Genomic DNA, 23789 nt, shown 5'->3' with positions numbered 1-23789 from the left:
TAAGTAAGTAAGCACTGGAGAAGAGTAAGCTTTGATTCGGCGAGCACTGCCACAGAGGTATTCGACCACTGCTTTACCAGTCAGTTTAACTCTTATCTTTGTGGAAAGAAAAGAGCCAACAAAACCAGCAGGCGCCAGGGCGGAGGACATTGTGAAGAAAGGGGCGTTCTTCCCGGCTATCAGCACAAGGCTGAGCACTCACTTCCACAAAGATAAGAGTTAAACTGACTGGTAAAGCGGTGGTCGAATACCTCTGGCAGAATTAGTGGTGCGATACTGACGAACCCAGCCTCATGGGCGAAACACGGTGTCTATCGCTGTCAATTCTTGCTACAAATCGGCTGCCGAGAAACATATTGTTGATTGGATGGTCTGAATGGCTAGCGTGGAAGCTACACCGTTATGGTTAGCGAATCGCAACTGCTCGCTGTACTAGTGAGTGCTCAGCCTTGTGCTGATAGCCGGGAAGAACGCCCCTTTCTTCACAATATACTGTAAATATTGTACAAACTACCTACCATACTATAACAGTTAAGTTTGTTTTTATTTCTGACCTTGTCAACAAAAACAATATATATATATGTATTCCAAGCATAGCAGAGGTCTGGAATATTTGTAGAAGTGACAAAACATGGACATTATGACATGCTTGATACCAAGACAGGACAATTAGTTTAAAATATGGCATGGCAAAATATAACATTTTAGACCTTTCATATATTATAGTTGTTTTGTATATATATAATTTATGTTAGCCTGCGTGACTGTTTTGTAAAAAAAATTTGATGAACATGGGATTCTCTCTTTATTCACTGATTGAAGCCTCTATTTTTTTCATAAATGCTGCTGCAATTCTCAATGAAGAAAGATTTTTGTCAAAATTTGGTTGGGGGGCAGAACGTGGAACAAGTGGGTTTGGAGAAGAGCCAGGAGTGAAAACTCAACTTCTTAATCTGATTCGTTCTGTTAGGACAGTAATGCGTGTGCCATTAATTTTCATAAATTGCACAACAATTGTATGTTTATTTTTGTTTGGATAACTCTTAACCCTGTGAATTTGTATGCGATGAACTTATATCTAATTCAACATGGCAAGAAATGTGCATATTTTTATTTTGACTGTTGCACATAATGTGAAAAAATTGTGTTCCTGAATGTCTTTTCAAACTTTTCCTAATGGTTTTCATTTTGAATCAGTGGCATATTCTCGTTGCATGGACTTCAGAATCTACAAAATCTACAACAAATTATGAAGACATACTCTGTGTCACAAATTGTTTGTAATTTCTGAAGTTATTGAATCGATGTGTGTGTGTGAGTAATGCTTGTATTTTTATCACCATGTCATGCTACGTTTATACCTAAAAAGTGCTTATGTAAAGTTTTGTTCGATTTTTATTTCAGTATCAAAAGTAAACTAATATCTGTTCTGACGCAGTATGAATGTATTACAGGTCTTTACAAATACCCTGAGATGGCTTCATGCCTGGCATAAATCTAGTTTTGGTTGTCCCATCTAACTGCTTTATGCATGTCTTTTTTCTTTTAGCAACATGTACATATATATTGTTATCGATTTTCTAGATTGTTAATTGTTTGGAAAATGTTGATGCCACCATGAATAATTGAATATATTATAATATGACTATGCAGACTAAAATATCATTTGTAATTTCAGTTAAAATTGTAAAAAATTCTTTGACACACTTTAAAGTAATGGTTGATGTACGGTACAAATGCATCATATATGTGTTGCCACAGCTTTCGCATGTTTATTATGTATTTATGTTGATAGTCCCAATAAACTTAATTCTCACTCTGAAACAAAAATTCCTTTACAGTAGAATTCGTCTATAACGGCTTCGTTTATAACGTCAATTCGCCTATTACGTCACATTTCGCTCGGTCCCGGCAGAATTCCTATCTTTTACGTACATTGTAGTTCGGCTACAACAGCATCGCCTATAACGTCAATTTGCATGTAACAGCACCCTTTATTGGTCCCCAGACGTCTTTTGTTCGTTTGTAACGTCACTTTAAGCCATCACCTTCACCACAAACGGTCAGTCTTTTAATCCAGTTAGCGCTGCTGCTTGCAAAATGTCTTCCCTTTATTTTGCTACGTCGTTCGCAGCAGGGAATTTAATTAACTGAATTAACTTTTTTCCCGCGTGAAAAACTGTCAGAGTAAAAAGCAGCTCTACAGCTGACCTTTAAACAACTCAAAGCAACAGCTGTACGTGCAGTACTGTATAAACTAATTAACTGAATTAACTTTTTTTCCCGCGTGAAAAACTATCACGTGTAAAAAGGCCGATGATGATGGTGATGGCAACGATCCTGTAGAAGCCGTTTCAACCCCAGCAGAAGCCCTGAAGTCAATCAGACAACTAGACCGATACTTCCGAAGTCACGACGATAGCGAGCAAATCCTACATTATTTAGCAAAAGCTGAACGCTATGTGGTAGAGAAATCCGTGTCAAAACAGCTGAAGATCAATGCCTTTTTTGCTAATAAACAATGAACTTCTCTACTACTATATGTAACGAGCTGTATTGCACAAATTTCCTGTACCGTTCGCTGTAGGTTATTTTTTTAAAAACATTTTCTTTGTTTACTGTATTTTCTGCGTGACAGTTTGGCTTTTGTCAGTTTGGTGGTACACAGTAAACCTGACTGGATTATACACCTCTTTCTTTAATCAAAAGACAGTTTTGGAATAGTTTGCGGTAGTTCGTCCATAACGTCAATTCGGCTATAACGTCAGTTTTCGCAATCCCCCAGAGGTGCCGTTATAGGCGAATTCTACTGTATTTTGTGTTATTCATGATAATATGGTTCAACACAGTTTAATGTACAATTGTACATATACTCAATGAGCACATGCACAATGAAAACAGTGTTCTCAGAACACTCATAGAGCACCACCATCATAGTTTCATTGCCTAGAATTTTAGTTATTGTGATTCAATTATTGTTGCTGCGAAATCAAACTTTCTATTGCTGCTAATCGGAAAACTGGAGAGCAATTGACTCAACTGCAAAAGTCCACATGACAATGCATCCAAATTCATTTTTGAGCTTTAACTGAAAGTTGGTTAAACATTTCATGTTCCAAACTTCATCATATTTTCTTGTACTGTGTTATAATTATACAGTATCTACATATCTAGTGGCTTCAAGAAAGCATTATTTTTTATACTGTACCGTACTGTATGTTGAAATCCTGCGATGATACTGTACTTTAATTTTATTTGTGTAACAATATAGACTCTGTCAAAGCTCCAACTACTTCTATCTGCATTGCATTTATCACAATGCTGTGACTTGTGATTAAACCTAACTTATGGCATTGTGTTTCAGCCGTTGATTTATATTAATTTTACTATACTTATTACAGTTTTGCAAGCATTAATTGAGTTTTGAGTAGTGAAGCAACAGCGAGAGAAGAAAATACCTTCTTGAATCAGCTTCCACGTCAGTGGCTACACGAATTTAGATAATTAATTGACTAAGCGGCTGTGCAAAAAAGACGTCCTCATAAAATTGTAAAAAATCTACCCCTCCACACATTTCCGCACTGTGTCAATCTCCCCTTGCGGACATTACCGATATCTCCGAAAGCTTGAAAATATTTGAACAAAGCTGCGTTGTGATACTTTTCAAGTGCTAGTGTAGACTACACCAAATTCTTTTACGATTGCATTTCCGCACAAGAAGTTGTGTAACCAGAGCCAGAACGCGGTGCTGCAGCGGCAAACATTTGGAGAGTATCTTATTACGCTTCCATAATTTAGATCTGGTTCTGAAGGATCCGTTATTTTAAAATGGCCATGCCTGTACTGTACTTGGTTGATTTTTGTGCGTGTCAATCGCTCCAGGTTTAGCGATCAGACGCCAACCTGGTTGTGAAATCGGTATGTCGACGCGGGGTCAGATGATTTTGTTTTGTTTGTTTTTCATATCTTTACCCTGCATTGCGGGAAAGCGGACTTGAGCGCTATGCATCGGTGTACGCCTTCCGACGTACACCTGACCCACGCTGCAGCCGACTGCAATGTCTGTTTCCGGTTGTCTACTCTACTTATGACTTAAATTTGGTACTACCCATTACTCGAAATCGATCACTGGGTAGAGGCAATAATCGTAAAGTTTCTTGCCCAGAGAAACAACAGCAAGTGCGGGTGGCTGGAGTCGAACATGCAGGCTCTCGACTGCGAGCCCAACGCGCTAACCACTCGGCCACAGCTGATTTTTGTGCGTGTCAATCGCTCCAGGTTTAGCGATCAGACGCCAACCTGGTTGTGAAATCGGTATGTCGACGCGGGGTCAGATGATTTTGTTGTTTGTGCATTGTAAGAATGTCCGCATCACAGGAACCCTTTGACCCTAACTGCGGACGTCTTTTATGAACAGCCCCTAAACCATTCATTGATTGTTAAGACAGATTAACTGCGAAAACACTTTAGCTAATACATTAGATGAAGTTACGATAATTGTTGACTGCATAGTGCATATGGTGGTGAGAACTTTTGTATGACGTTCGGAGGGGCACCACTTCAGAGAACGCGGCTGCGTCTACAGCGAGACACTTAATGGCACGTTTGAAGGTGAATACCAAGATCGGCTTCCTTGCATTCCAGCTCACTTGATCTAAATCTTTAACCACGTTGTAGTTTAAAACAGCCTAAGCCTGGATTTAAAAGAAATGGTCTGATCTGCTGTAGGCTACATGGCTTGGACATCTGAGTAAATCAACAACCTCATAGGACAGGTTAGCCTACTCAATCACGTGCTGACGCTTCCCTTTTTTCTAGATCCGACTGGAGTGGCAAACTTTCAACAGCTTTTACAGTAATATTTTTATTGAACAAAACAAACCTAAGAGAAAAACCGAACGCAATTTCGAAAATTGATTGAATATGTTCTAACTCATGAATTAACATGTAAGATTAAACAGTTGCGTGTAACATCAAGTGTAACAGTATGGACACCAAAAATCAAAACGCAAACTCGACTAAAGCAAACGGCTCCAAAAAAACGTTAATAAGGTATACTGCTAAACATCAAACTGCAATAAATTTGTTGAACTTGCAGTTTTAACTGGATACCTTGAACACAGAGAACTTGAGCACGACACTATTGGGAACTGAAAACAAATTTCCATGTCACAGTGGTAAGAATTAGCCTATCGGCTGTCTTACAATTCTTCCTCTCGTGAAGCGACGCTTGCTGAGCGTTGGTACACATTCTAAGGACACAGCCGCATGTCAGGTGGAGGAATTGCAAATTGTATGACTAATGATCCGAGAGCCGAACTGGTTGCTGATGCTTTAATGCTTCAGCTAGATCGCAATGTTGCTTAATTCCAATAGATGTAAGCTCTGAAGGTAATATCAACGAAACTTATGGCGTCGACGTAAACGGTGCAATACCAAAAGCATATGTTGATACTAGTTACGTCAAAACGCGATAATAAACGTCAAGGACTTCTCCTTCGAACACCACTTCGAGTTCCATCCGAGTAATGTTCGAAATATGATGATCACCAAGCTAACTACAACACTTGCTGAATGATATTTCACTACTTTTATTAACAAAACAAAAATAAACAGCAAACAATCAGATGCAATAAATTAAAACTTCACTCTTGCTCAAGATCAATTGAACTATTCAATTCAACCTCAAGAGCAATTCAGCATGACAGCTTATGAACTAAAGCACTACCTCGCCAATGCGACCAGCCCCGAAACAAATGTATATGAAAAATGAGTAAAAACCGAAAACTGGTGGCCGCGTCACATGATCCGGCGTATTGCTAAGAAGTTGTAGCTTAAAACAGCAATTTCCTTTACTTCAGTCACAATAATATTCATCGCAAAGAGTATCGATCTTTTGTTTTCAACGTAGCAAAAAGTTTAGAGGTTAATGATGAAAGTGGTCAGGAAGAAACTACTGAATAGCCAGCTGATATGCATCACCTGACACAGTGGTTCCCAACCTTTTTTGACGCACTTTTTCCTTTACTTAAGTTGGAGCTTTTCATTCCTCTTCTGTTACATTAAGTGGGCAGCATATGGCGGAAAGAGCTGAAACATTGTTTTTACGATCACTCATTTTGCACATCTGCTCTGAACTATCATTGTAAAGGAGTAGTTGTTGTATCCGCCGTAGTTACAGCATGGGTTGTCATAAAACAACTACGGTAGTCTGATTTAAATAAAAATAACCTTGCAACAATGGATTTTGATTTTTTCGACAGAAAATTCACTTTTTACAGAAAGTTTACGATAAAAAAATGTCAGTAGCGTACGATACTACATTACCCTTTGCCCACCAGCAAGCCTGAACAAAACTGCCAGTGGAATAGAGAACAATTAAGTTGACGATTCAGCCGCGCAGCTGAAGGTAAAAGAGCATCTGTATTCTGTACACTATGGCGCCAGAATGTTAATTGAATGCCCATCGTTTGCATGCTAAATGACACTCTGCATGCATTTCTTTGTTAGATACAAACATTCCTTTCCAGTCTATGCAATCAAAATTCTTCGACTATTACACAAAAATCGGGATACGACAAAATAAATTCAAAACTTTTCCTATCTACAATATAAAGTGGTGTAATTAATTGATCAACTTGAAAATTTAAAAAAAAGGTTGAATATTAACTTGAAAATAAACATAAATTTTTCCCTAAAATCATAAAATTTCTTCTTTGAGGGGAATCCTCCCCGGTTGGGAACCACTGACATAAAGGCTGCGAAAAAAATTAGTAAAGTCATTGTTTCGACTCGGAAGGAACGTTCACATACAGCCACAAATATTTCCAAGCTAGCGTGCTCTACAAATATATCCAAAGAGCAACAAGTTTTGACCCCACAGAAACCCTTTTTGGAACAAGACACATCAGTTGTAATTCCCCGGCTTCGAAGCATATGATTGATCTCGCAATAAAAATGCAAGGATGAAACTTAACGTAGTACATATCTTTTTTTCTTCTTTTTAACGCCACAAAGCTTATTGAATGAAGCATAACACCAATTCACATTGTGTAATTTTAGCGCGTACAACCGTCAATTACTTAGTCCACGAACAACAAAGACAATGTGTAGGCCAATGGCATACGTCATATGGTTTGGCTAATGTCCTGTTGCACGACGTTGCGTTTATTTTACAGTGATGAACATTGATACAACATTTTTCACTGGACTTAAAACAACGTCAATGATTCAAGACGTTCTTCAACTTAGTTTATACGTAGGCTTGTGGTAAAGTTCTGTTGGAACTTGACTGAGGTTTTTATGGCAATCGATAGCAAACTGAAGGTTGGTGTCTCTGTCAATGCAGTGACACCATCCAATGAACAGGAAGAAACTTTTTGAAATTTTCCGTTGAAGAATTATTCAATCGCCTGCCCCCGTTACCATGGACAATAGTATCGTGATGTCGTCCGGTTTACCACCTAAATATTCATGGTCTTATGGTTAATGGTTATCCGTTTAAATATTTAAAATAGAGCAAAAATTAAGAGCGTCTTAAGAGCTAATGTTTTCGCAAAATTTTTGGAACTTTGGAGATGTTACAGCACATCGTGATATAGGGATAAACTAGGGAAAAGACGTTAGGTCTACAAAATACTATAAACTTGTTCAGTGCAAATCAGTAGCCTATTTCCACATTTTATGTAGCTCGTTAGATGAAAAGATAAGGAAAACATTGACATCCATTGAGTTACCTTCAAAGTAACTAAAACCCATAACGTGCTACCCAACTCGCCGTAACTGAAGTTAACGGAATATCAATTTCATACCTTTAACCGTTGCATAGCCATTTTTTCTAGCCTGCTTTGCAAATGGTGACATGTAATCTGGGTCGAATGATCTGTGCAGGGCTTGCTCTGCGATGCTCCATGCGGTTCGCTTCACACTTTCATATTTGCTATCCTGGTAAAAGAAAACTTGTATTAGCAGCAAGGAAAATATCTTCTAAGAGTCAAGCTCCCAGCAATGTTCAAAAGAAGCGACCGCGCTGCTATGAGAAACAAAACAAACACGAACTCAATACAATTGACTTATAGCTGCCATTAGCCTGCAGCTGCACACAAGTTGCCGAATAGAAATATTCGAATTGCTGTGATGACTGTATTCAATTTCAAAAGAGAAACTACTTTCAACAAAATGATACAGGGGGTTCAAAAAGTAATGCAACCAGGTTTTTAGCGACATTGAATTTTTATAGCTACCTTTCCATGTAATCTTCTACTTTCGAAAATGCCTTTTCCTTCTAACATTCTTAACTTTCTTTTGGCATAAGTGCACATGTAAAACTTCGCAGCCTTGACTTCCAACCAGTTTTCGATAGCTATTCTGACTTCTACATTTTGGAAAACTGTCTCTTTCAAACTTTCTTTAAGGAGCCCAAACATATAGAAATGAGATTGCGGATACCCAGCCAAAAGACCTAACGTGTTTTAAGGCTGGTGTGAAGTTACTTCCTTATGAAACTATGTACAATTTTCCCTTCATCATTACATCGGTCTGATCACTGATCAGTGCTAACAGTATTGGAAGATGGTCTACCACTACTTGGCCAATCGAAAAATCGTTTTGCCAGGTTCCTATTTACTGCATCGTTCATCTTATGTTCAGAGCTGTTTCTCCGGTAGAAGAAAGTCATCAGCAACTTTTAGTTTGTGCCGAGATTGATTTGGGACAATCATGCCTGTTTTACTTCTTAACGAAGACACTTAGTCATCACCACACAATCTTCAAAACAATCAAATATAGAAGAAATTAAACGTTGCATGACTTCTCAACCCCTCGTACTAGGGAATTGCACAATCGACTCTGTAAGGGCGTTACCTTTAGGGAAGACAACTCTTCTAGAATTATACTATCTGGTAAATTGTCGAATATTCCATCAGTGGCAGTTAATATAATGTCTCCAAGTTCAATGTCAAAAGATGACGTGTCCGCGTCTTCGGCACTGCAAAGACAAAGCCAATAGAGCAAAGTCAGATTGTAACAAGCTTGTATCTTTATATTACCCTTAGAGCAAAGCCAATTATTTCCAAGAACGCGTGAGCATTGTCACATTCAACTGCAAGCCAACTCAAAAACGTACAAAGAATGGAAGCCACTTACGCGTCTCTGAGAACATCCCCTCTGTGGTCATCAGGTGGCATCGAAAGTTGATAGGGCGTATTGAAGGAATGTTGCTGCTCGCTTGACCTGTGTACGACGTTGCCTTTTCTAATCACCATGAAGCCGGAGTCACCTAGATTGGCAGTGTGCAATGTGTGTTTCGTACGGTCTAGTGCGACAATGCAGGCCGTGCAGCTTCCTAAGATAAAATCATTACATATTAAAAGCTAAGCAGTAAGCAGATAAAAAAAAAGCATACATGTCTTACTACTACTCAGATATAGACATTTTTATAATCTAACTGGGACGAAATAACACAAGATAACTAGCACCGTGTACAATTAGATGGTTGAAAACCAAAACTAGTGATTTATAACTCGGTAGGGATACGGACGAGATATCGGCTCAAAAAAATCGAAGTTGCACGATAAACCTGAATAGGATTCCAATGTGTCACACAACGAATAAAAATAATACTGCAAAGGAAAAGTTACTTTGGTTAGTGATTACTTGTTTAAAACACCACGCAGATTACTTTTTTTTCCAGCTACTGCATTATTCACATTTCACAACTACTTCTTTAAATATTACCAAGCGCAGCTGAAGTAAAAAATGCACTAACTCATTAAAAAGTCGCAACAAACAATTCTTTAAAGGTAATATTATACCTTAGTGACTAACACTGCAGGTTTAATAACATGCTGTGCAGTATTTCCAGGTTAATTAAGGGAGATTTCCTAAACCCATTTCAGAGAATATTCCCACAGTTGTTCAAATAACTATCACCATGTTTACTAATGAAACATTGCATGTAAGGAAGCCCATTAAATGGACATGACTTATATTTAAAACTGTTCCAAAAAATGGTTACAGACATGCAGAAAGTTAATTTTATTTTATTCACTAAATTAACAAAAGGTTTATTAAAACTTTTCAGTTATTTCAGAAAACTTAGAATGTTCGATACAGCCCAAAAGAAAGGAAAATTTGGTATGAAAAATATGGGTATTATATGTCTGTTTATTTCTTTTGTAGCTTACGTTACCAATACCATGACCTGATTTAGTGATTAAGGTATACAGTACAGTCAGTACACCTTCTAAGTTCTTTATTTTGGTACAAACTTTGAATGGGCACTGGGCAGCAGTTGATGCACATCATGCAATGAAAAGTGTTTAATTCAAATTCACACAGTTAAACATACACTCTAACCGCACGAGTATATAGTTTCCAAGCAGTATTTGGCTATTGTTTCATTGTCAACCTATTTTTAGCTATGCGTGATTATATTTCAGGTTCGAGCAGGTTGTAGATGTAGACGTCATACAAACAACCAATTCATCAAAGAGTCAGAAAGTTGCATAGCGAGTGCACAGAATGAAGTTTCTGCAAAAAGTAGCCTATGAAGCCAAAAAGCACCAAGACTAGTAAAAAAATCCAGTGACCGCACTTAATTTAATGATTGTTGTGTGTTGTGCCTTACTATTCCTAGCAAAGTCTGCAGATTGTATCAGCTCAGCTTTGGCAAAACCTAGTCGAAGTTTTAACGGAAAACTAAGTAACTCTTCACTCAAGCCTACCAACCGCTTGAATATGTAGGCTGTAGTGTAAAGACATAATTCATGTTATGCCCTGAGACGCCACGCAATGGTAATTACGCAGCACTGTGCGCGTACCTGCCGTTGGGCGACGCAAGGACTGCTACGTGAGCGATGACTGAGGTTTTTGTGGTCATTCGAGACTAACAACCAGCTCAGTGGCCGAGTGGTTTCGCCTTCGGCTCTGGTAGAGCTGAGATCGATTCCAGGTCGGGTCAAACCGAAGACTTTAAAAACGGTACCGATTGTGTTCTATCCTGCATAGCGCAGTGAGAATGAGTCGGGTGATAATGTGATAACATCGTAAACCAGATATAAATTAAAAATGAGCCCTGTCGCTAAAAGACCTTAGCTGTTGTAGAGCGACAATAAATAAAACCATAACATTATTATTATTATTCGAGACTAACACAACATGGTGTCAGAAGTGAGATAAAATGTCGCATCAGATAATGTTACCAGATGCGTTTAACTGGCAACATAACGAGTGGAGCCAGTGGATTAAAAGATTCGAACGATATAGGCAAGCATCCCAATTAGCGTCGAAACCTGAAAAAGTGCAAGTCAACTCTCTAGTCTATTTGCTAGGAAGCAAAGGTGAAGATGTGTTTTCTTCATTTAAGTTATCAGAGGCCGATTCGATCAACTACGACGTAGTCAAGGAACGCTTCAACAACCATTTCAAACTGCGCAATAACGTAATTTTCGAAAGAGCAGTATTCAACCGCCGAGATCAACTGCCATGCGAGCGCTTTAATGACTAATGTTACTTCTCTGTATGGCATGATAGAAAAGTGTCAGTATGGCGCTATGTCTGATCAGCTATTGCGAGACAGACTCGTCGTAGGAATTACAAATAAGTCGCTGTCCGAACGCATGCAAATGGACCCAGAGTTAACTTTACAAAAAGCTATCGACGCCGCACGACACGCAGAAAGCATTGCAGAACAACAAGGTGAACTTCAAGGTAGAGCGGAGAACAATTTCGACTACGTGGACGGGGTTGAAAGAAAACGTCGCAATAAGTTCTTCCCGAAGCGAGAATGCTGCCAACGATGTGGTAGAAATAAACATTACGAAAACGAAAAATGTCCAGCTGAATTCATTACTTGTTTTAAATGTTCAAAGATAGGCCACTTTGCAAGACAATGCCGCAGCAATAAATACCAGGAAGTCTCGTCGATATCAGCTGATAAAGTCGTAACTAGTTACGAAGAGGAAAAGACGTCCAATCTACAAGAACAAGATCCGGCAGGATCTCAAAACCACCTGAACGTTTGTCATATTAACTGCTTACGTCTTGTTCTGTACGTCTTGTGTTTTTTTTTGGGGGGGAGATAATGCAGGACTTTAGTTGTGTCTTACTAGTGCATATTGTTTTAATTTACTATATTTCATTGAAAGTGTCTCACGATAGGAAAGTTGACAACGTTCCGCGAAGTTTCATGATTGTTTAACTTGTAATGTATACATGAGACTTGCTCACAGAAGCTTAACTGATCTTATTTAATACCGTACCCTATTATCTTCCCATGAACCGTGTGAAAACTTATTCTGTTTATCGTACTGTATTTGCAATGTGTGGTTATACACCTGTTTCTGTATGGTGTCTTTACAGTACCTCGATGCTTGGGCGGAGATGTAGTGTAAAAAAAGGCATAATACATGTTATGCCCTGAGACGCCACGCAATGGTAATTACGCAGCACTGTGCGCGTACCTGCCGTTGGGCGACGCAAGGACTGCTACGTGAGCGATGACTGAGGTTTTTGTGGTCATTCGAGACTAACACAACATAGGCTACGGTATATTTTTTACTGATGTTTAGTGTAGTTATAACTAAAAGTGAATTCAGTCATGTTTGGAAACTTGAAAAATTTATTGACGAAGCTTTCGCCGACGCAAACCTGGACTAACAACAAATAAATGCCGAACACGCGCATTAAAAAAACAATATATTTTTTTGTTCAATATAACATTTTGTGTGAAAAGCATTGCCGGTTTAAGCTACTTCACTCATGAAAGCCATGACATATTTTTCTGTTCAAAATAACATTTTGTGTGAAAAGCATTGCCCTACCTGCCAAGCTGATACAATCTGCAGACTTTACTAGGAATAGCACCTAAATGAACGGGCGCCACAGTGTTCCGCACCTAAATATCTTGACGTGCAGTGTGCACGCCTATTTGACCGGCGCCTAACTGTCTGCGCCTAAAAGACTTGCTCCCTAATTTTTTTCTTTTGTCACCTATGATAAATGCCGATATGTTACCTTTTTTGTTATCGCTTGCAATCATTCGATATCACAAAGTTAGCAAGTAACAAGTACGGCACTAAGTTAACCATAGTTTTATAGTTACAAAATATTAGTATTTAACATGACTAACTGTTGTACTATGCACCACACAAATAATAATATCAAGTTCGAAGACATACTGAACAGTGGCTACTGGCTAGCATGATTGCGGATACGGAGAAGGTATTCAATTTGACTTGTGATACATTTGTATGACGTAACATCAAACAGATGGCAGGAAACGCCACTACGTACGTATGAACAGGTTTAAATGACGTAAAATGCTCACACCAGCTGACACAGCACAACTAGCTAGGCCTATACTTAGACAAACGTTAAAATAATCGTTGTTACAATTAATTTCAACATAGACAAAAGCCATCATCAACACAGGCCAGTGTATTGTGGTGTGAACAACTAACACAATGTTGTCCACGACATTGAAGCTAAACTACAACGAAGTTATTTTCTTCAATGAGCCAAAACCTCTTGACCTATAGGCTACTAATAGTGGATATTTGTGTTTTCTTTTAAATTCATTTGAAAAAAATTGCTTTTGAGTTTAAAATAATCTTGAATCAACCGTTTGGCCAAAATGTTTCAACAACATCTAGCAAAACTTAAAGGTAAAGCACTCTTCTATTGGCAGGCAGTTGGACAACCAGTAGCCTACATCTAGAAACCCCTGGAATCAGTGACCTGCAGTGTAAAAAATAGGGTATTTGCGCTACATCGCCACTGCCTTGCGCTTGAGGGTGGTAAATAGCAGAGCCCTTGGACTAGTAAGAGTTAAAACAAAGAAAACTTATGCATACCTGCTGGTGCCACTTTGTCCTCTAGAATTTCTTTGTATCCCGATGCAAGCAGTTCAAGTGGTTGACTAGGGACAAACCGTCCGGTTTTAACAAGCATTTCACATGTTTCCATTAGCTTCTTAGAAAATTTTGAAGGATCAATTCCATACTGCCTCCAACCACCAACACCATCGGCAACTCCTACAGGTTGAGACAGTGAAAACAAGCACTCCAAAGGCTAATCTGACAAAAACTGATTGAGTATTTAGAATTTTGAAGTAAAAATAATTATAAAAACGTTTCACTGAACTCTATGTCTAAAAGTGTTTAGTACCTAAAACATCAGCAGCATTGTAGCAAGTTACGAAGCAAGCATCATCACCAAACAACTTCTTATCAAAAGCAGGTACTGCAGTGGGTGGTATCCTTGATGTTCTTCGAGATGGGGAATCAAACTTGGAAAAACCTGATATTGCCGATACCAATCTACATGGGTTGACAGCATGCACTGTTGACAATAAAGAAATAAAACGTTGTGGTCTTAACGATGGCTAAAGTGATACTACAGTCAACCCCGCTTAATCGGCCCACGTTTAATAGGACCACCCGCTTATTCGGACCATTTTGCACTGGTTCGGAATCCAAATCCATTTTTCTGTACAATTTTTCCCGCTTAAACGGACCACCACCCCACTTAAACGGACCATCTTCCGCCCTAAAATAGGCCTTTATGGTTAACGTTTTTTACTTTTTGTACATTTTTCTGCGAGGTGACGCGTCAAGAGTTGTTGATGGGCAACGTGCTACATTCTCGCTAAGCCATTTTAAAGTGAAGTAGGCTACAGATAAACAAACGCTTGTTGTCACGTCATAAGGTCAATTGTCATCTAATGAGAATTGCAGTAATTGTGATGCAGCACCGAATACTGTACTGTACAGAAGAATGAATGATTGTAAAATGTAAAATGCTTAAACTATTTTCAAAAACGATGAAAAAAAGTAACGAAATTCGTTCTCCCCGTTTAATGGGACCACCCGCTTAATCGGACCAATTTGGCTTGGTCCCGATGTGGTCCGATTAAGCGGGGTTGACTGTATCTTCTTATCTACAATTATGTTTGTTTTGATCAATGTCATATGGTATTTTCATATACGGTACTGCATAACCTTCCCAAACAGCATCTTATAAAATAATTTTACACTTTCAATAGCCTAGAATAGGCCTGCTTGACAAACATTGATACATGCAGAATGCAGATGTGGGCAGTAATATGCAACTGTTTGGTAGCGATAGCGGTGCTAAATTTTGATTAGAGTGGCGGCGGCAGTAGGTATGCTAAGCTACTATTGCTTCAGTTGTAGCCTACTTCTGCTACCCGGCACCACCTATTTTCCAATTTAAACAGAAAAAAATGCATTATGATTTTTGATGGAGACACTGAAGATTAAGCATAAAATTTCACCTAAAACTTGTTTTCCATAACCTGAAAGTAGACTGCATAGATCCCATATAGTTGAATACAGTATGAAACAATAAACATTAATTTGAAGCCGGATCTGTGAATTGCACTGTCTACTATTGTTTAGCTTTTCATAAATAAAAGCAGTTGAAATCCTATAATTTGCATAAATTTTTTCTTCATAAAACACCAAGTGCTTAACTTTTCCATGAAAAGATTAATGCAGATAATTTGCAAGCAGCTCTCAAACTTTTTAAGACAACAGGTTATTCCAAAATAATAGCCACTACTGTACTGCAGTATGCTACTACTGTACATATAAAATCACATACCTGGTGACGAATAAGAACAATTTTGGATTGACCTTCGTGGAAATGATGATACTATAGGAACATGATTGAACTCATTACTGCCTATTGAACTGGCCAAGGAACGAGCCAACACACGGCCATACGTAACAATAGAAAACATTTTACAAACAATTTGTGGAGGTTGCCATGTTAACAGCAGCTTGCTCAACTTCAAAGGGAAGTTTGGAGGCATGCAAAAGGTTGGATAGGTATATACTCCAATATATCACCAGCACTTAAGCCTATGTCACCTGAAATTAAAGTAGCTTGTGAATGTTTTGATAATGAACATGTGATATAATTGGATTCACATTTTGATAAGTATAATAATCAGAAAGAACAAAGCTATTTCCATACAGTAGGATGCATCATGAGCTGTAGGTGTAGGTAACATAACTCTCTTATAAATAGGTGCAAAAAAGCAAGTTTAGTCATCAAGATATATCACACATGACATAGACATGATATTTTCAACTTTAGATATTTTCAAGATGCTCAAAAATTTATGTGCATAAAAAACTAACAAAAACATTCCAGTACAAAAAATTAGATACGCTCATATGTTATCTGAAATTGTCCATCTCAGTAAACAGTGAAGTGGGATGACGGCAAGAGCAAAGCCTGTTTGTATTAATCTGCATTTTGATTTCTTTTTATAGTTTGAGCAAAATATCTTAGTGTTTGAAAATTTGAGTTGGCAAGCTCTGATGTTTTTTAGTAAAGAACTTTGTTTTGCTATGGCAATCAAATGAAATAGACTTTCTTCCCTTCCAGTCACAACCTCCTCCACTTTTCTCAATCCTGCAAATGTTGTCTATTACAAAATAGCTGTACAGTATGTCTAGCATGCGGATGTTGTGGCCAAGATTTTAAACTAAAACACCAGGTTTAAAAGTTCATAATGAAACAATTGTTTTCTATTATTTTGGTAGTTTAGAAAACTACTGTACATATTCGATTAATGATTATAGGTCAAGATTTTTGCAAGTGATTTTCACCTTACAAAGCCATGGTCGACCTATGTACCTAGACAAGGTTTTGTCCAACTCGGCAGCTTTCAAAATTAGCATAAATTTTACTGCAATAAAATCACTGTCAACGTAAAGTTACGGATTGTGAAACTGCGTCGGTGTCAGCTAAAAATATGCAGAAGCAAATTCGAAATGGGTGTTGTAACAGCAACCCAGTCAGCAAATCATCCTTTTTTTACATTGATTCAATGCCTGCAGATGTTGAAACGTGTAATATCAGTGTCAAAAAAGGCAGATGTCGGACAGCAACTGCTCAACCGAGGCAAGCGCAGCACTCCAGTAGGCTTAGTGCGAAATGAAAACTGCAACTCCTGACATGAGGGGTCAATGATTTTAAAAACAACACCGCCTTGAAGAAAAGATCAAAACCATTGGCTTCAAACAAAACTAGGACAGCAAAATGTGCAATAAAAATTCCTCATGATGTTATTGAACATGTGTGAGAATTAAATCAAAAAATGATAAAAGAGGAGACGTTTTATGATATTGGTCACAAACATTAATATTGTCACTTTGATATTCTCAACATTTGCTTCATGTCCTGGGCAGATCTTATTTGGCCCTGGGGACTTGGATGACGAGTGCAGACGAGTTGGTATAAGCAATCTGCTCCACAACTTTGATCTTGCTTGTTGTGAAGCCTTCTTTGTTGATCTGCAGAATGGTTGGACGTCTGAACTTGTCCATTGGCCCTTGCAGCTGTGCCGTCCGGGTGGAGGCTCTTGGTTGACAAATTTCGTTTGGCATCTGCTTAGGTGCAGATGCTACTCACAGGGTGGGGAGTGAGGAGCCACTTTGTCGTCCATTCAACACTGAACTTAAAAAATGAAAGAGTGTTGGCTTTGCCGCAGGTGAAGTTCATGAAGGCACTAACAAAAAATTAAGCAAGATGCGAGCACACAACAAATTATGTCTAGACGTGAACGCAACAAATTTGACTCAGCAGGTAAGTTGAATGAACAACAGTAGGCCTACATGTTGATTTAATGTTTTTCTATAAAATTTGTCAAAAAATTAATGTAAATATTGTGACTTTTATGAAGAATTTCTCCCTTTTTTCATTTGTAATCAACTTCTTTTGGAGCTGGTATACAAGTCCCCCCTTGGTAACTCATGACAAAGAGAAATTGACCAAAACATGTGGATTGAAGTGTGTGAAATTCAGTAAAGCAAAGGTAAAGTAGTTTCACCCTATATGTTTGGTCGAGTCCTGTCTTTGTCATGAGTTACAAGGGGGGGGGGGGGGGGGACTTGTATACCAGCTCCTTCTTTTTATGATCACAGTCATGGCAAAACTATAAGTGCTGACTAACATTTGCATAAAAGAATTTATAATCTTAACCTTATAAAAAAATTATTGCATATATTTAAATGAGTTTTTTTTAGCTAGGACACCAAATTTTTGTGCGACGACCTTAGAAGTTTTAAACACACCAGGGCGTCGGAATGCTCAGTTTGAGAGTCATTAGGCTATTCGACATGCGATAACTCAGCAATTGCTTCAACTCAGCAATTATATTTCAGCTACTGCCAAGTAAGCAAATAAGATTTTCATGCTCACGTCGGACCGGGCATGCTTGGTCATCGCTTGCTAAACTGAATTTGGTGACTACCGGTATTATATGTCAAGTATTAACGCAGCCACTTGTTAAAATGTTGCTATCTCATTTAACAAAGTTCTGCTGACTTGTAGTACACTCCAGTTTGAAAATCAATGTGATAAATATACAAATAAAGCATAAACAATTTTTACATATGTCATAATTGGATGCAACCTAGTTCGTACCATGAACAGTTCGGACCGTCAGTTCGTACCTTGAAAAGATCGAGAGAAAAAATTAAAAACAGCTGAAGTTGCTGATCGCAGTTTCCGCAATCATTTTAAAATTTTCTCCCTGAAAAGATCGAGAGAAAAAATAGCTCAAAACCGAAGTCCGCTGATCACAGTTTCCGCAAACATTTTTCCGCAGTTTCCGCTAACCCTAACCATAGAGTAATCTATGCTCTAACCCTCCTTGATCGCAGTTTCCGCAAAAATTTTTCCGCAGTTTCCGTTAACCCTTACCCTAATTCTAACCATAGAGCAATCTATGCTCTAACCCTAACCCTCGCTGATCGTAGTTTCCGCAAACATTTTTCCGCTGTTTTCGCAAACATTTTTCCGTAGTTTCCACTAACCTTTACCCTAACCATAGAGTAATCTATACTCTAACCTTCGCTGATCGCAGTTTCCACAAACATTTTTCCGCAGTTTCCGCTAACCGCAGTTTCCGCTTACCCCAACTCTAACCATAGAGTAATCTATGCTCTAACCCCCGCTGATCGCAGTTTTCGCAAACATTTTTCCGCAGTTTTGCAGTTTCCGCTAACCGCAGTTTCCGCTAACCTTAACCCTCGAGTTTGTTTCAAGTTGTTTGGGGAAACTCCGATCAGCGACTTCGGCTTTGTGCTATTAAACTGCGATCAGCGACTTCGGCTTTTTTAAATTTTTTCTCTCGATCTTTTCAGGGTACGAACTGACTGTACGAATGGTTCAAGGTACGAACTAGGTTGCACCCGTCATAATTTATCAATTACTGTCTGGGCTTTTTTTTCGCTGAGACTTTTTGGTCGTTTGTCCGAAATGACTTCGTAGTTCGGTCAATTTTATTTATTTCGATGATTTTTAGTTATTTTTGGTCATATAGTCAATTGACTATATATGTTTTCGGACATTTCGACCAAACTACGCATATTTTTTTCAAACATTTTGCTAAAAAATTGGTCAATGACCAAAAAAAAAAAAAAAAAACAGATTACCGTACGCTGCAAACTCAGTTGCTGTACTTTCACGGACCCCCAGACGAGAACTGCTGGTCTAGAGTGTTTGTTACTTTGCAACTTATTCAAAAACCTTAAACATCTCCTTTATATACTTAACCTCATCAAAGTGACATATTATCCATGTACAGTAACATACCTATTCACTAGAAATGTACAAAAAGGGTAAGTCTTTGTCAACTTGACCAAGCTATGTAACCCATGGTCTCAGATTTTGATGAAACTTAGACACTTTGCAGAGCAAGTCATTCTGAGAAAAATGATACCAATCTCAGCAAAATCGGTTCAGCGGTTTTCGGGATATGGCCATTTGAAAATGAGGTGTTTTCGCGTTCGCTCAAGCATGAAATTAGTGAAAAGTTGGTACAACAAATTTTAAACGTAAATAAAACATACACCATTAATGTTACAAACTTCAAATTTTGTGAGAACTTAAGTTTGGTTGAAGTCAACACATTTACAAACTTTCAACAATTTTGGTCATGGTTGAATGATTTTGAAGACTAGTTAACATTGTTGTGGAATTGAAATCAATCAACCGTGACGTAACTTCCAAGCACTATACTGAAAAAGGCCCCTCTTCAATTTTTTCGAGTAATACATCATTTGAAAGGTCTTGACTTCCCCTATACAGTGAAACAAAGATATCTTTGTGTATTTGAGAAAATCTAGGTGTAGTAAGTCGAAATGTAACATATACACAAAGTGGCTAAATTGATTGTTTTTATAATTGTTCAACAGTGCTTTGCTTCCCTTTTTTCCAATTATGCACAAAATATATACATTAGTAGACATAATAGGTAAGTTGAAAGCTTTGAATATCTTGCTTAGTCAATTAACCATACTAATTACTATGACTACTGAAAATCAAAGCAAAGATTATTGAAATTCAATGTGTAAAATGTTTTACTTGAAATTGGTTTTTAATGATTGTATAGTTTAATGCCAGAAGGAAATAAAACCAAGAATATCATACTAATAGAAAAGTGGCTCTTTTTACCTGGTCCAAAGATGCAATTTAATCAACAAAAAAGGTTATCGTGCTTTGAGAAATTTTAAGAAAAACATAACGATATATCACAAAATTTGTCAGCAAAAGCCAAAGGATAATTATATTGAACTCTCATTGCAGTTTTGAACCATGATAACTTTTGGGCTGCTTTTCAATTTATATTCAATTTTTCAATTTATAAGTCAAGAGAGCCGCAACAAGATTGGCGAAGTGTTTTGTTTGTGGGAAATGCAGTAAAGGAAGGAATGAAGTGGAAGGCCATGATGATGAGTTCTGCCATGGCATCGAAACAGTGACAGACTTCTGTTATCTGGGTGATCGGATAAATGGAAGTGGTGGATGTGAAGCAGCGGTGACAACAAGGGCAAGATTGGACTGGGCAAAGTTCAGGGAATGTGGGGAAATGTTGTATGGCAGAAAATTCTCACTAAGGATGAAAGGGAAAGTATATCGGAGCTGTGTGCGGCCTGCAATGCTATATGGTAGTGAGACATGGATATTGAGAGAGAGTGAACTGGCAATCCTGAGAAGAACGGAAAGGTCAATGGTGAGAGCAATGTGTGGGGTGAAAACGAGAAGGGAAAAAAGGACTGAAGAATTGTTGGATATGCTAGAGATGAGAGAGACCATAGACCAACTGGCAAGGGCAAATGGAGTAAGATGGTATGGACATGTGATAAGGAGGGAGGAAGGAAGTTTTCTTAGAAAGGCACTGGATCTAAAGGTGGATGGGAAGAGGAAACGCGGTCGTCCAAGAAGAACGTGGAAACAACAAGTGAAGGATGAATTTAAAAAAGTCGGACTGAAGGAGGAAGATGCAAGGGACAGGGTGAAATGGAGAAAAGGGATTAAAACAATTGCTGCGCGGAAACAATCGGCCACCCCCACTAGTGGGGAACAAACCGACGATGGATTATGATGATGATTCCCAATTTAAATAATTGGTTAAACTGGATATTAATGTATATATAATATATTCCAAAGCATATGTGTGACAGAAATTAATTATTTATTAGCTGATCTCCAATGAGTTTGAATTTGTTGCTAACATTGCATGGAAAATTGATATTGGTCTTGAGTAGTTGCAAGGGTTGGATTGTCTACAACACACAAAACATGTTCAAAAGGAATCCAACATACGTCTTTGGTTCTTGGCCAATGAAAAGATGGAGACGGTCCATTAGGGTGCAGAAAATTTACAAAGATGTCACCATTTTCTGTGTCAACTACCAAAGTTACTCCAACATAACCACTTTCCATCATACATGGCTGCTACAAAGTTACCTTGATTGATGCTTTTGTTGCTGTACTTGGTATCAAAGTTGAAAGTGTAATTATATGTGAGTTCATTGCTTATTCTTTTGATGCCAATTTTAGACTTGTCAACTGGTTCAAAGTAATGAAATCCTCTGGTTCCTTTTATTGTACTTGCTAGCTTCCACCTTTCTTCCAGACGTTTTCTTTCATTCGTCAAATCTTCCTTGAGAAGTTTGATGAAATGTATTGAAGGCAACTTTTCAGTGCAGTGATCCATCATTTCATCTAAAGTACCAATTTGATGATGTAGAGGTCTTCGTAAACTTTCCATAGCTATGGAATGCTTTACAGTGCCTCCAGTGCCATCGCAAGGTGACTTACCATGACTTGTGGCAAAGAAAGACCATGATGTTTCCAGGCCAAAATCATGTTTGTGCAGGCACAAATGAAATTTTCTTTGCCAACAAGCTAGCAAGTGCAATAAAAGGAACCAAAGGATTTCATTACTTTGAACCAGTTGACAAGTCTAAAATTGGCATCAAAAGAATAAGCAATGAACTCACATATAATTACACTTTCAACTTTGATACCAAGTACAGCAACAAAATCATCAATCAAGGTAACTTTGTAGCAGCCATATATGATGGAAAGTGGTTATGTTGGAGTAACTTTGGTAGTTGACACAGAAAATGGTGACATCTTTGTAAATTTTCTGCACCCTAATGGACCGTCTCCATCTTTTCATTGGCCAAGAACCAAAGACGTATGTTGGATTCCTTTTGAACATGTTTTGTGTGTTGTAGACCAGGGCTTCTCAAACTTTTCTGTTCTGCGACCCCATTTTGAAAAATATATTTCTATGCTACCCCATTATGGGGACATCCACGTTAATGACATTAAAACGGGGTTAGTTTTTTTGTCTCAATTTGTTTCGGTTCTTTTTGGCTTACTTTATAATTCTCTTTCTGAAGTAGTAAAACAATATCGAAAGGAGCATGAAAACAACAACAATGAAACATGAAAAAAGCAACGAATGAAAACAAGAAATAACAAACGAATAATCCGACCCTAATTAAGACTATAACAAAACAATACAAATGTACCCAATTCGTTACTTTTGGTCAGCAATGATAGCGTAGCATCAATTGTTACGATTGGTTATATTTTATCGTTCGACATTTCACACCGACGGTTGCGGTCAATTGACATCATGGCAAGACTACAACCTACCGGCACTAGACTAAATTAAACTATTTTATTACGACCCCAAAATTTCATTACGCGACCCCATTTGGGGTCGCGACCCATAGTTTGAGAAGCCCTGTTGTAGACAATCCAACCCTTGCAACTACTCAAGACCAATATCAATTTTCCATGCAATGTTAGCAACAAATTCAAACTCATTGGAGATCAGCTAATAATTAATTAATTTCTGTCACACATATGCTTTGGAATATATTATATATACATTAATATCCAGTTTAACCAATTATTTAAATTGGGAATATAAATTGAAAAGCAGCCCAAAAGTTATCATGGTTCAAAACTGCAATGAGAGTTCAATATAATTATCCTTTGGCTTTTGCTGACAAATTTTGTGATATATCGTTATGTTTTTCTTAAAATTTCTCAAAGCACGATAACCTTTTTTGTTGATTAAATTGCATCTTTGGACCAGGTAAAAAGAGCCACTTTTCTATTAGTATTCTTGGTTTTATTTCCTTCTAGAATTAAACCATACAATCATTAAAAACCAATTTCAAGTGAAACATTTTACACATTGAATTTCAATAATCTTTGCTTTGATTTTCAGTAGTCATAGTAATTAGTATGGTTAATTGACTAAGCAAGATATTCAAAGCTTTCAACTTACCTATTATGTCTACTAATGTATATATTTTGTGCATAATTGGAAAAAAGGGAAGCAAAGCACTGTTGAACAATTATAAAAACAATCAATTTAGCCACTTTGTGTGTATGGTACATTTCGACTTACTACACCTAGATTTTCTCAAATACACAAAGAT

The 23789-nt window shown here is 37.9% G+C and overlaps 1 protein-coding gene across 1 annotated transcript; it reads right to left on the bottom strand.

Annotated features, from left to right (window-relative positions):
• Positions 1-4845: 4845 nt before the first annotated feature.
• On the bottom strand, positions 4846-15888 carry LOC145772095 (protein phosphatase PTC7 homolog). The gene is made up of 7 exons (XM_082583920.1): positions 15625-15888; positions 14167-14340; positions 13854-14033; positions 9145-9343; positions 8863-8986; positions 7812-7944; positions 4846-7463 (listed from the first exon to the last, which is right to left on the bottom strand). The coding sequence occupies exons 1-7, from the start codon at positions 15833-15835 to the stop codon at positions 7405-7407; spliced, it is 1080 nt and encodes a 359-aa protein (XP_082440046.1). The 5' UTR covers positions 15836-15888; the 3' UTR covers positions 4846-7404.
• Between the last annotated feature and the right edge of the window lie 7901 nt (positions 15889-23789).

Source organism: Aplidium turbinatum, chromosome 6 (assembly GCF_918807975.1).
Source record: "Aplidium turbinatum chromosome 6, kaAplTurb1.1, whole genome shotgun sequence".
Taxonomy (NCBI): Eukaryota; Metazoa; Chordata; class Ascidiacea; order Aplousobranchia; family Polyclinidae; genus Aplidium; species Aplidium turbinatum.
The sequence above is the reverse complement of the archived record's forward strand: the minus strand, read 5'-3'. Positions and strand labels throughout refer to the sequence as shown.